Raw genomic sequence first — 12691 nt, 5'->3', positions numbered from 1 at the left:
TTGATTCTTTAATCCCTTTCCTGCAGTATAAATGCTAGAGCTTTCAGTATCTCTCTGGGTGTCTCACTGGTGCTTTGTATAATGCCACAATGAATGGGGCCCGATAGTCCTTTTCAAAATCCTTGGAAAATATTATTGTTAATTTTTACAAACCTCATCCATACTTTCTAATGATGCTTTTAATATTTTCACAACTACTCCCCAACCCGTATCTTTTGCTGATCTCAGTATAGTTTGAGGTGGTTCTGTTGAACTTAAGCCTTTCTACTTCAACCCTGATCTTTATATTCATCTCTGGATTTGGTAGCCATAATTATCCTGTGACCTTCACTTTCAGATTTCTTTTGAAAGCAGCTTTGCTTAATTGTGAATTTGTTCTCAAAAGCTGACAAGAACAGTGCCAGTTGCTTAAGATCTGGTTCTGTCAACACTCCAGAGATTGTTCTTTCATTAATCTGTATTTGTACTGGATTTTGTACTGTGATTATTTTTAAGTTACAGATTGCTGCCAGGGAAACCAAGCAATCAATAGCCTTTGTTTATTGCATCTATATAACTATACGCAAATTCTACAGATGTTCTGAACTCTAAGGAAGTGGTGAAGGTCAGCCTGTCTCTAAGGACTTGCTTAGCAAAGGATGTTCAGAATCTATTCTGTATACTTGCAGTTTTTAAGGTCATTAATGTTTATTAAAGCCCACTTAAAACCACTGACTTTTGGCTATGAACTGTAAAGTAGGCTGCATTTTAAGTTGATTTTATATAAATATTCTAACACTTGAGAATGATACTGCACATCTTAATATTCACTGTGAGATGGAAAATAAATTTAATGCTTATTATAATACTTACTAAAATTTAGTAAGTATTCACTATGACTGCTAATTTAAGTGGCATAGAAGGCAGTTATATCCGTTACAGGCTTCTGCAAGTACATTTAGAGGGCCTATATTGACTCAAAGGTTACGTATTCTGGATTGACTGACCATCCTGTGATAATCTTTATATCAAATGGGCTTTCGCAAACCTTTCATCTTCATGTAAAGTACGTGTAAAGTATCCTTAAAAAAAAAAGAAAAGAAATGAGAGAAGCTCCGAGCGTTTTCTTTCATTATGAAAGTCCAGAATCAAGCCATGTTTTTCAGTCGCATAAAGGATGATTTATATTCTGGCAGATGGAAGTATAGGGAAAAATCTATATAAACATACAGATGTAAACGCATGCACATTTAGATAACCACAGAGAGACCAATACACCAAAGAGCCAGGTGAAATTCTCCAGTACCGTTCACTGCCCACCTCTCCCAGGGCAGAGAAGCGATTTAAAGCTACCGGCTCTGTCCACCTACACAAGCGCCGGAGAAAAAAGCATACCGATCTCTCTGAAAAAGGCTTGTAATTTCCTCCGTTCGTCAATAACTTGAGAGTGATGGGACGTCTAGACTAAAATAAAGGCTAGACCTTATGTCAGCCATACACCTTCGTTCGAAGAGAGTTTTAATTTAAAATTGCACGAGTCACTCAGCACCTTCCCTGCATGGAAAATTGCCCCGTCACAATCAAGAATGATTCAAAAACCCAAACACAGCTCCATCCTGACTAAAAGAGGAGCAGCAATCCGGCGGCTCCCCGGGCCCGCAGCCCGCCGCCCCGCCCCCACGGTCACCCAGCCCCGAGGGCGGAGCCTATATCGCCCCACCCCGCCCCGCCCCCCGCGTAACCCGGATACACACCCACCCTCCCCTTTCACCTCGTAGCCGTTGGCTAACGTGGAAGTGGGACCCGCTGGCCAGCTAAGAAGCCGGGACCGCGCTGCCGGGGGCAGTTGGGCGCGCGGCACGACGACGGAGGGCTTCTCGGCGCGGCTCGGGCTTTCCCTGGAGGGAGCAATGGGGCGCGCGGGCTCCGGCGAGCGGACGCCGGTGTAGGACGCGCGGCGCCCGGCCCGGGAGCGAGGCGGCGGCGGCGGCGGGCGCGGGGAGGCCTGTGAGGGCCGCCGCCCCGAGCCCCGGCCTCCCGCGCCATGGCCCCTATGGGCATCCGCCTGTCCCCGCTGGGGGTGGCCGTGTTCTGCCTGCTGGGGCTCGGCGTGCTCTACCACCTGTACTCGGGCTTTCTGGCCGGCCGCTTCAGCCTCTTCGGCCTCGGCGGCGAGCCAGGCGGCGACGGGGCGGCGGGGCCCGCAGCCGCGGCCGATGGGGGCACGGTGGACCTCCGCGAGATGCTGGCCGTGTCCGTGTTGGCCGCTGTTCGCGGCGGCGACGAAGTGAGGCGCGTCCGCGAGAGCAATGTCCTCCACGAGAAGTCCAAGGGGAAGACGCGTGAGGGAGCCGAGGACAAGATGACCAGCGGGGACGTGCTGTCCAACCGCAAGATGTTCTACCTGCTCAAGACCGCCTTCCCTAACGTGCAGGTGGGTGCCACGAGCGCCGGGCGCGCTGGGAGCGGATGAGCGGGGGAGCCTCGGAGCGAGTTCCCAGCTCCTTGACACCTCCGACAGCCCCAGGTCGTGGGGTCCTGACTCCCATTTTGCAGATGTGGAAATTGAGAGGCGAAGTTAGGTGCTCAAGGTCGTACAAACAGCTGGCGGGTGAGATGAGTGAGGTTGCCGGTAGTCTGACTCAGAGCCTTTGCCCTTCTGGCCCCTCCCGGGCTATGTGTTCGTGCTTGTATCTGGGAGCTGGAGCTCTCGGTTCTGGGTGGGCCTTGATACCGAAAGGCTGTGAAAGTTAACTTCATTCCTTACCGCAGGGCCTTTTCTAAAACGAAGGGGTTGGACTAGAACCTACCCCATGGCCTTCTAACCCTCCTTGATGTAATTGCTGGAAGGGTTGTGACTATGGAATACACGTTTTCTGCCGGACCTACCAGGAGCTAATTGAGGGCCAAGAACTGTGGAAGTCTTGTTGGGGAGCTGTTAATATGCAGAGCATTTGTGGGGGATATGCTCATGATTTACTTTAGCTGTAGAATGATCTCTTAATGGCATGTATTTTGGGGGCTCTTTAAAGAAGTGTTTGGAAGTATATTTCCCAGCAACTTCATTTCAGCCGTCTACCTGGTATTTTCTCCAGAGAATGAGAATTGAAGAACCTTTGCCTTTTATTTGGGTAGGTTTCTGGGGGAAGGAATTGACATTTTCTTAGATAAATCCAGAATTTTGAATTTGTTATTAATACTTTTAAAATTCATTTTAGGGGAGCTGCTCTTGAATGAATAAAACTTAAAAAAAAAAAAGTTATAATTCCAGAGGAAGGGCTTAGCATAGTGTAGCAACACTTTATGAGTTATAGCGTTAACTCACCTGACAGTAGATTTTGGCTACTGGGAAGAAAAATTGTTTCCAGTGGAATTCTATTAATTAGATAAACAGTGAAATCTAAACCCCAGCTTCTTGGAAGGTATCTGACCTTTTACTGTTGTTATTGGAAGAGTTGGGAGAATATTGTCATTATAGAATTTACTTATTTTGTGTAACCCTCCCTCTGGTCTGTCATATTATTGCTTTGGTTCTTTTTTTGTCCTCTTTCTGTCATTTTTTTATTACTTTTTTTTTTATTTCCTTAAAAAATTTTTTCTTGCAGGGGAAGGAACATTGGCTTCATATCATGAGGTGCTGGCAATCACCTGTAATTGACAGGAGAATTCTCAAACGAAACACCAAATATTTATTTTTCTTTTGCCCTACCCTACTTTATCATCACAAATAATACTTAACCTTGTGTTTGCATGGATGTTAAGATGTGCTTCTAAAATATTTTCTTTCTCCCAAACACGTGTTCTTTTCAGTGTGTGGAAGGAACAGGAGTTTCAGAGAAGCTGATGGAGAGTAGTTAAAACAGTAGAAATGGTAACCATTTCTTGAGTGTATTTTAGGCACCCAGACAATGGCCACACAGGACTTCATTTGATCACCACAGCAACTTTAAGAAGTAAATTTTATTTATGCCAATTTACAGATGGGAAATCTGAGGCTCATGACACTCCATAGTTTACATAAACTATCTAATTCTTCATTTTAGCTAGATCTTTAGGAGGCTACTTCAAATTTATAGTATAATTTCCTGGGGGAAAACATAAAATTGTAGAAGATTAAAAAGCAATAATAATGAAATATATCAAGCAGAGTTGATTTTTTTTTTAAGGGTAAAAAAAATATTCTTAAGTACCAAAAACATGGAAGTGTGTGTATGTGTGTTCACATGTGAACTCCAGCCCATCCTACCAAACCCTTTGCTTTGGGTAACCTCCACAGGATTCTGCATTTGTTTTCTCACTTGTTAGCAAATGCTGAGGGAATAGCTGCCAAGGGTGGTGAGCTGCATCTTATTAAACATAAAAGCTAGGCTTTCAGAATTGCAGATGTTGAAGGCTTTGCCTTTATGTAAAATAACTTTTTGTTTTCTTGTGATTGTTTGAATGTTCACCATGTATATGTTTAGTGTTGGACTTCTGCTGGAGTAGAGGAGGTTATGTTCATTTATACAGTGTCAAAGTAACGTGGTGTGATGTTGAGCTGCCTCCTTCTTTCACTATGTTGTTAGACTAGAGGCCAAATATTGTCATCTAAGTAGAAACCAGCCCTGGATTCTTTTCTTCCCTCTTGTCCTGCAGCACCCAGAATACAGTCTTAAATGTCTGGTTGTTTTTGAAGCCTTACCTGGATTTTTTATTAAGGAATTTAAGTCAGATGCCACTCAGTTGACTTCCTTATGGAAAATTAACATTGAGAAACCACAGATACTTTCTTCTTTTATCCTGGTGCCCTGTGCAAATAGGGAGAGGTCTCTTATTTTCTCCCACGATTTTCCTGTCTAGAATCAGAGGCTTGAGCTCTCCTGATGTTTACTTCTCAGTACAAGGATATACCAAATGTATATCTCTGTACACTCTGGAGTACTCAAGTGGGAGTGGTTTTATCCTTGGGGGACATTTGGCAAAGTCTGGAGATTTTTGCTTGTCACAACTGGGGGTGGAATGCTGTTGGTATCTAGTAGGTAGACCGTAAAGAGCCCACAATGCACAGGACAGCTCTCCATAACAAAGAATGATCTAGCCTAAGTTTTCAGTTGGTGCCCTGGTTGAGAAGCCTTACTCTGCAGAAGTGAGTGTTATCCTAAGAAAACTCAAGTTTGTCCCTGGATTTCCTTTTGTCTTAAGCCTTTCTTATGTTAGGGATCTAGGGAGAGTCCTTAGGGCAGTCTTTCTCCTCTTCTTAAACACTCTATGATTGATTTTATTGTAAGAAAGTAATAGTATCTGCAGCCATTTGTATGATACTGTCTTTAATTATATCCTTCTGAATAGTGATGAAAATGAAGGCTGACCATAGGTTTTTGGAGTGATTTATAGCCACAGAACATACAAACTTGGATTTATAGTTTCAGTTTAACGCACAGGGAGCTCTCAATGTGAGAGGCTGTATGTCCTCAACTTTACTTGTTCAGAGTTTTTGACTTTGAAAATGATTCATTTTACTTGAAATTAAAGCATGGTATTCCAAGCTGGTCAGAGTCTTGGGTCTATGCTTTCCTTGACCTCTAGGATGGGAGTTACATTCTTCTCTCAACAGGACTGCTCATTGGAAAAGTCTGAGAAGTGCTAATATAGTGCTAAGAACACATACCTTGAGGGGCGCCTGGGTGGCTCAGTCGGTTAAAGGTCTGCTTTCGGCTCAGGTCATGATCCCAGGGTCCTGGGATCGAGCCCCTTGTCGGGCTCCCTGCTCAGCGGGGAGCTTGCTTCTCCCTCTCCCTCTGCCTGCTGCTCCCCCTGCCTGTGTGTGCTCGTGCTCTACCTCTCTCTCTGTCTCTCTCTCTCTTTCGTTCTCTCTCAAATAAATAAAATCTATAAAAAAAAAAGGAACCCTTGCCTTGGCCAGTCACCCACCTGTGTGATCCTGGCCAGTCATTTCACTTCTTTGAGCTGCAGTTTCCTCTTCTTTAAAATCTAGATAACTGGTAATTTGATAATTAGTGCAGACATAAGCATCGCAGACAGAAGAAAACCAAGTTGAAAGGAGCTGGCCCAATAGAAGTGGTAGTATAGTAAATTCGAGTATCCTGATGGGTCTGAATCTGATGCACATTGGGGGAAATGATTGGAGGAAATGAGGAAGGTAAGCAGGGTCTGGATGGTATGCCAAACTCAAAGAGGTTTGGACCTGATCTTTAGTTTAATCCTAAAGTACTAAAGAAGACCAGATTTACCTGACTTTTCTTGAAGCCTGCAATATGCTTTGTTTGGGCTGTGGGCATTTGGAGGTGAGTGAGACCAGTTAGGGGTATATTAAAATAGGCTGTGCAAGAGATGAGGACCAGAACTCAGGCAATGGGAAAGTTATACTCAGCTTGGTTTACTAGCTAACATTTATTTAGTTCTCAGTAAGTAGCAAGCACTGAATTAAGCTTTTAAGCTTTTTATTCCCATTATTAATGTACTCTTGACAACAGTATAGGAAGTCAAGTGCTAATTGCCTCCATTCTGCAGATACAGAAATTGAGACTTGGAGAGGCTAAATAATTTACCAAACTTTAGACAGCTAGAAAATAATTTTAGGCCTGCAGAGAGATTCACTTCATGGTCTTAGTATCATCTCAGGTCTGTTTAATTCTATATATTAAGGCAGTATAGGAGGTATAACTACAGTGTACTTTTAACTAACCTACAGTATTTTGAATGATTAGAAGGCCTCAGGGGTTGATGCTTGGAGAATAGTTTGGAGGGAGTAAACTAGTTAGGAGGTTTTTTCAAGAGAGATGACACATTTTAAATCGGGGGTATGGTTGTAGAGAAGAGAGAATTGGAAAGAGATGAGAGAATTTCTAAGGGTGTTACAGAGCATATCTATATCTGGCTTTCGCGATTGGTGTGTTGGCTGGAGATAAAGAAGAGTGAGGGATGACATGTCCAAGGGGGCAGATCATGAGTGCCATCTTATTGGACTTACGAAGTTAGAGTTGTCTTTGATGTGGCCAAGGGGACATGTTAAGGAGGCAGTTGAATATATGGGTCTGAAGCTCTGATGAGGCATCTGAACTTGAAATATGAATTTGTGAGTCATTATTGTTGTGATATTAATTGAAACCCATGTGGACAGGTTTGCTTATGGAAAGAATATAGTGTGAAAGGGGAAGATCAAGGGCCTAAGGCCCAACAAAGATAGAAAATAATCATTTAATAATAATAGCAGCCAGCTTTTATTAAATGCCTACTCTGTGTTAAGCACTATGCTAAGCTTGTTTGTTTTACCGATTCTATTTCATTAATTCATCCAGAGAACCTAGTAGGAAGTTATATTTATCATCCACTTTTAGCAGCTCAGAAAGATTAGGTGGCTAGCCTAGGTGAGTCACATTCCCAATAAATTGAGGAGCTGGCATGACAGAACATACTCTTAATGATGGTCCTGTATGGTGAACGGTCATGGGTGAACTTTGTGAGAGCTTGCTTGGTGGCTTGATGGAAAGGGAGCAAAATTGAAAAAGATGGGACAGGGGAAAATGGAGATAGTAAAGACAAAGCTTTTAAGAAATTGGACTTCTAAGGAGCTTGGCTGGTCTTATATGGGACTAAGACAAGTTTCTATGGATTTTTTTTTTTTTTTTTGGTGTTTTTAAGATGTGAGACATTAGAACATGTTTAATTAATTATAGGTATATGTTTGAAAGATGGTATTGATAGTGAAACACTTCTGAAAAGGTAGAAGAAGACATCCATTTAGAAAATAGTTACTGCATGTTTGCTATGTGATAGGCACAGTGCGAGGCACTGTATCTAAAATCTTTATGATACTATGATTTATGGAGAAATGCAGTAGTTGGTGCCTTCTTAAAGCATTAACTAAAAGCCTCTTCAACCCCAAAGTACCTGGACTTTGATGTGAATAGCATTAATTGTGTTCTGAAGTCTTGATTTCCTATTCTTCAGTTTCCTGTTGAGGACTGAGACAGATAGGCAGTAGCAATGAGGGAGGGAGAGTAGATTGAACGGAAATGGTGATGGGGAAGAAATGAAAGTACATTGGCAAAGAATAAAGTTGTCAATGCAGAAGTATTTATTCAACACCTACTGTGCCAGACACTGGCTTAGGCAGTGGGATGCGGCTACAGTGTGAAGGAAATTGCGTCCTAGAACTCATAAAACCTAAGTTCTGGTGGGTCAGAATAGATGGTACACATGTGAACAAATAAACTGATTTCAGATACTAATAAGGGTTTTGAAGAAGAAAAATAAAACCATGTCAGGAGAGTGAATGGGGGCTTCTGCTTTGGCCATGGTAGTCAGGGCAGGCCGTTGTAAGTCTGTCATTTGAGCTGAGATCTGAATAAGAAGCACACTATCATGAAGAGATTTGGGAAAAGTGTATACAGCAGAAGAGTACAAGTACAAAGGCCCTGAGGCCAAGGGACCAAAAAAAAACAGGTCTGGAGTGTAGGAAATAAGGATGCAAATAGAGAAAGGGTACTGGGGCCAAATCATCCAGGCCTTACTTTGTAGATGATGGTAAGGTGTCTGGATTTTATTTCTGTGTAATGAGAAACCGTTGGCAGGTTTTAAGCAGGGAGTCACAATACTCTGATTTAGGAAGATGGCAGGTTGCTGGGTTGCAAAGGGAAGGTCCATAAAGGCAGTGATTTTGTCCATTTTGTTCATTATTTTATCCTAGTGCCCAAAACAGTTTAGAATATGTGGTCATTAATAGTTGTTGAATGAATGAATGAATGAATCAGTGAATCCATTATAGGAGGCTGGAGAGATCGAAGGCTATTTTAGAAATCTAAGTGAGAGATAGATAGTGGTTTAAATCAAGATTTGCTTGGTATACAGAATTTCATGTATTTAGAATTGGGAGGTAGAATTTCCAGGACTTACTGGCTGGTGAAATGTGGAAAAGAATTGAGATAGGCTTACTGATCTTGATCTTACCAGTGTTTGCAAGGCTGTTTACAGGATTTAATCCATTTGTAGGTGTGTAATGTTAGTGGCAGGTTACAAATAGCAGTTGTGCAAAAGTAGATGAGGACATTGTGCTGATGTTTTTGTTCTCTTGCTCCATTTGTTTCTTACTAACCTGACTCTGAGGAAAGATGTTTTCAAATACAGTTCTATAATTTGTTAGGTCATACTACATTGAAAGAATATGGAGACGCTGACTTGAACTTTAGGAAAAAATCTTAATCATAAGGCACAGTAGTTGCTTCCTAGACGTGGCACTGCCATTTTTGTAAACTGCAGGGGTTTGTAGTTTGTAAACTACTTTGTAGTTTCTGGTAGTCACATTTGTTAAGTTTATTCTGTGGTGTTTGTATGGTGTTATTCTTAGATTCATTCATCTGATGTAGCTTAGCACTGTTTATTATTAAGTGCATGGGCCCTAAATCCAAAGTACTTTAAATTGATGTCTGCAAGATGGTAGAATAGGAGTTCTCTACTGTCATTCCCTCACAGGACATTGATTTGGGTAGTCATTCACAGACAAGAGTTCCTTTGTAGGAGTCTGGGAGACCAGCAGAGAAGTTCCAGCACACCATTGGGGCCAAAAAAATAAAAAAGAAATTTAAAAAAAAATCTTAAGAATAGATGCATTGATGAGAGTAAGAGGGACATTTTCACTTTGCTTGCATCACCCCTCCATCAAGGTCAATGCCAGGAGAGACCCATGCAGCCTGCAGTTTCACCCACAGGAGTGTGTGAGTGAGTACCTGGCTTTCCCAGCCAAGCAGAACACTGCCCAAGGACCCCACTTTTGTCTCTTGTCACCTATTTTACTAAAGTGATCTGTAAGGCTAAGGGGTTGGGAGAGGCTGTGGGCATGTAAACCAGGGCTCAGAACTCCAAAGGGATGCTATGAATCTCTTCGTAGATACCCATCAGGAAGGCTGCCCATGAGCCACTGAGGATTCCTTACCCTCAGATCCCCTCAACTGGCTCACGGTCACCCTCAACACTCTCTACGCCTTGCCCAAACCCACCCCACTCACCCACATTGGCCTGATTTTAGCGTGTGCTCCTGTAGACGATGAGACTGAGCCTTTGCAAATGGCTGGCAAACAAGTGCAGAAAGCCAGCATAACTGCGGAATTGGGAAAAGGCTCACAAACTTGAGTATTTCAGGGTACCACACTAGAGAAAACAAGCCTGGCCTGGCTTTGTGGGATTGAGACAAAGCATATAATGTTATTGCCCTCCAGGAGGGAACAGAAAGTGTGTAGAAGGCACATCCGTAGAAGAGGTCAGAGAAAGCGTCAGAATTCTACATCAGACTCAAGGTAAGATTGCTCTCTCCCAAAGCCAGTCAGTAAAGACTGGAGGAGACAACTCCTGCTTCACATGTGAAGGCAGCAATGCAAGACTTCAAGGAATACCAAAAAAAGTAAGGAGATACAACATTGCCAAAGGATCGTAATTTTCTAGTAACTAGAACCAAATAGAGATCTACAAATTGTCAATTCAAAATTAGTGTTTTAAGGAAGTTCAGTGAGCTTAAGAGAACACAGACAACTCAAATCAGGAAAACGATGCATGAACAAAAGGAGAGATAACAACAAAGAGAAGTTAAAAAAGCCACTAGAAATTTTAGAACTGAAGAATACAAGAAATGAAAATTCAGTAGAGAGAATCGACAGAAGACTTGATCAAGTAGAAGAAGGAATGCACGAACTCAGAAACAGATCATTTGAAATCATCCAGTCAACAGAGAAAAAAGAAAATACATAAAACAAGTGAAGAAAGCCTGTGTGCATTATGGGGCACCATCAAGTGTAACTATTTACATTTTGGGAGTCCCAGAGAAGGAGAGAGAGAAAAAAGGGCAGAAAGTTTATTTAAAGGAATAGTGGCTGAAAATCAGGGGAGAGAGAGGAACATCTCGCTATGTGAAGCTCATAGGTCCACAAATTCAACTCAGAGGACTTTATTGAGATACATTATAATAAAATGTCAAAAATCAAAGACAGAATTTTGAAAGCAATAGAAAAGAAACTCATCTGATACAAGGGAACCCCCATAAAGCTACCAGCAAATATCTCATCAGAAGCTCTATAGGCCAGGAGAGAGTAGGATGATACATTCAGAGTGCTGAAAGAAAAAAAAAAACCTGCCAACCAGGAACACTTACTTTACCTTGTAGCACTGTCCTTCAGAAATGCAGACTAGATAAAGACTTTCCCAGACAAATAAATGCATCACCACTAGACCTGCCTTAACAAGAAACGTTAAAAGGAGTTTTTCAAGCTGAAATGAAAGGATGCTAAATAGTAATGTGAAAACAAAGTATAAAATTCACTGGTAAGTATATAGTGAAATTCAGAATATTCTAATGTAATAGTGGTGTGTAAATCATTTAACTCTAATACAAAAGTTAAAAGGTGAGTTTTAAAACTATAGCTACAAAAATTTGTTAAGGGATATAGAATATAAAAATATGTTATATCAAAAACATGTTGTGGAGGGAGTGAAAGAGGGAAGAGTTCATATGCAATCAAAGTTAAGTTGTTATCAACTTAAAATACACTGTTACAACTATAAGATATTTTATGTAAGTCTCATGATAACCACAAGGCAAAAACCTCTGATAGACAAAGGATACCACCATGGAAAATCATCAAATCCCAAAGGAAGAGAGAGAGTAAGAAAGGAACAAAGAAACCACAGAAAACCAGGAAGCAATTAACAAGATGACATTAGTAAGTCCACACTTACTAATAATTATTTGAAATGTAGATGAACTAAATTCTCCAATGAAAAAACAGCAGGTAAATGGATTAAAAAAAAAAAAAAAAAAAAGACCCAACTGCATGCTGCCTACAAGAGAAACACATTAGAGACACACATAGGATCAGAGTGAAGGGATGGAAAAAAAAATATTCCATGCAAATGGAAACCCAAAGAGAACAGGATAGCTATACTGCTATTAGACAAAATAGACTTTGAGTAAAAAACTGACAAAGAAGAATTTATGTAATGATAAAAGGGTCAGTTTATCAAGAAGATACAACAGTTGTAAATACATATGTACCCAACATCAGAGTACTAAATATATTGAGCAAATATAGATCTGAGGACAGAAACAGACAGCAATACAATAATAGTAAAGACTTCAATACCTCACTTTCACCAATGGATAGATCATCTAGATAGATCATCAATAAGGAAATAATGAACTTGTACTACACTTCAAACTGATAAAGACACTGTCAGATATATACAGACCATTTCATCCAACAGTAGCAGAATACACATTCTTCTCAAGCTCATATGGAATACTCTCCAGGGTAGATAGCATGTAAGGCCAGAAAACAGGTCCTAATAAATTGAAGATTAAAATCATAATCATAGGGCGCCTGGGTGGCTTAATTGGTTAAGCAACTGCCTTTGGCTCAGGTCATGATCCTGGAGTCCCAGGATCGAGTCCCACATCGGGCTCCCTGCTCGGCGGGGAGTCTGCTTCTCCCTCTGACCCTACCCCCTCTTGTGGTCTCTTTCTCACTCCCTCAAATAAATGAAATAAAATCATAAAAAAAAAAATCATAATCATAAGCCTTTTTTGACCACAGTGGTGTAAAACTAGAAGTCAATGACAACAAAAACTGGAAGATGCATAAATCTATGAAAATTAAACAATATACCCTTGAACAACCAGTGGGTTCAAGAAGAAATCAAAAGGGAAATGAAAAAAAATCTTGAAATT

General features: G+C 41.3%; 1 protein-coding gene across 1 annotated transcript in view; it reads left to right on the top strand.

The window, feature by feature from the left end:
- The first annotated feature begins 1756 nt into the window (after nt 1–1756).
- Nucleotides 1757–12691, top strand: part of BPNT2 (3'(2'), 5'-bisphosphate nucleotidase 2) — a 37093-nt gene continuing 26158 nt past the window's right edge. The window contains exon 1 of the mRNA XM_027608412.2: nt 1757–2413. Coding sequence (XP_027464213.1) covers nt 2024–2413 — 390 coding nt within the window. The 5' untranslated portion in view covers nt 1757–2023. The remainder of the gene's footprint in view (nt 2414–12691) is intronic.

Source organism: Zalophus californianus, chromosome 4, assembly GCF_009762305.2.
Source record: "Zalophus californianus isolate mZalCal1 chromosome 4, mZalCal1.pri.v2, whole genome shotgun sequence".
In the NCBI taxonomy this organism is placed as follows: Eukaryota; Metazoa; Chordata; class Mammalia; order Carnivora; family Otariidae; genus Zalophus; species Zalophus californianus.
Note: the sequence above shows the minus strand (reverse complement) of the source record. Positions and strands in the feature narration are given on the sequence as shown.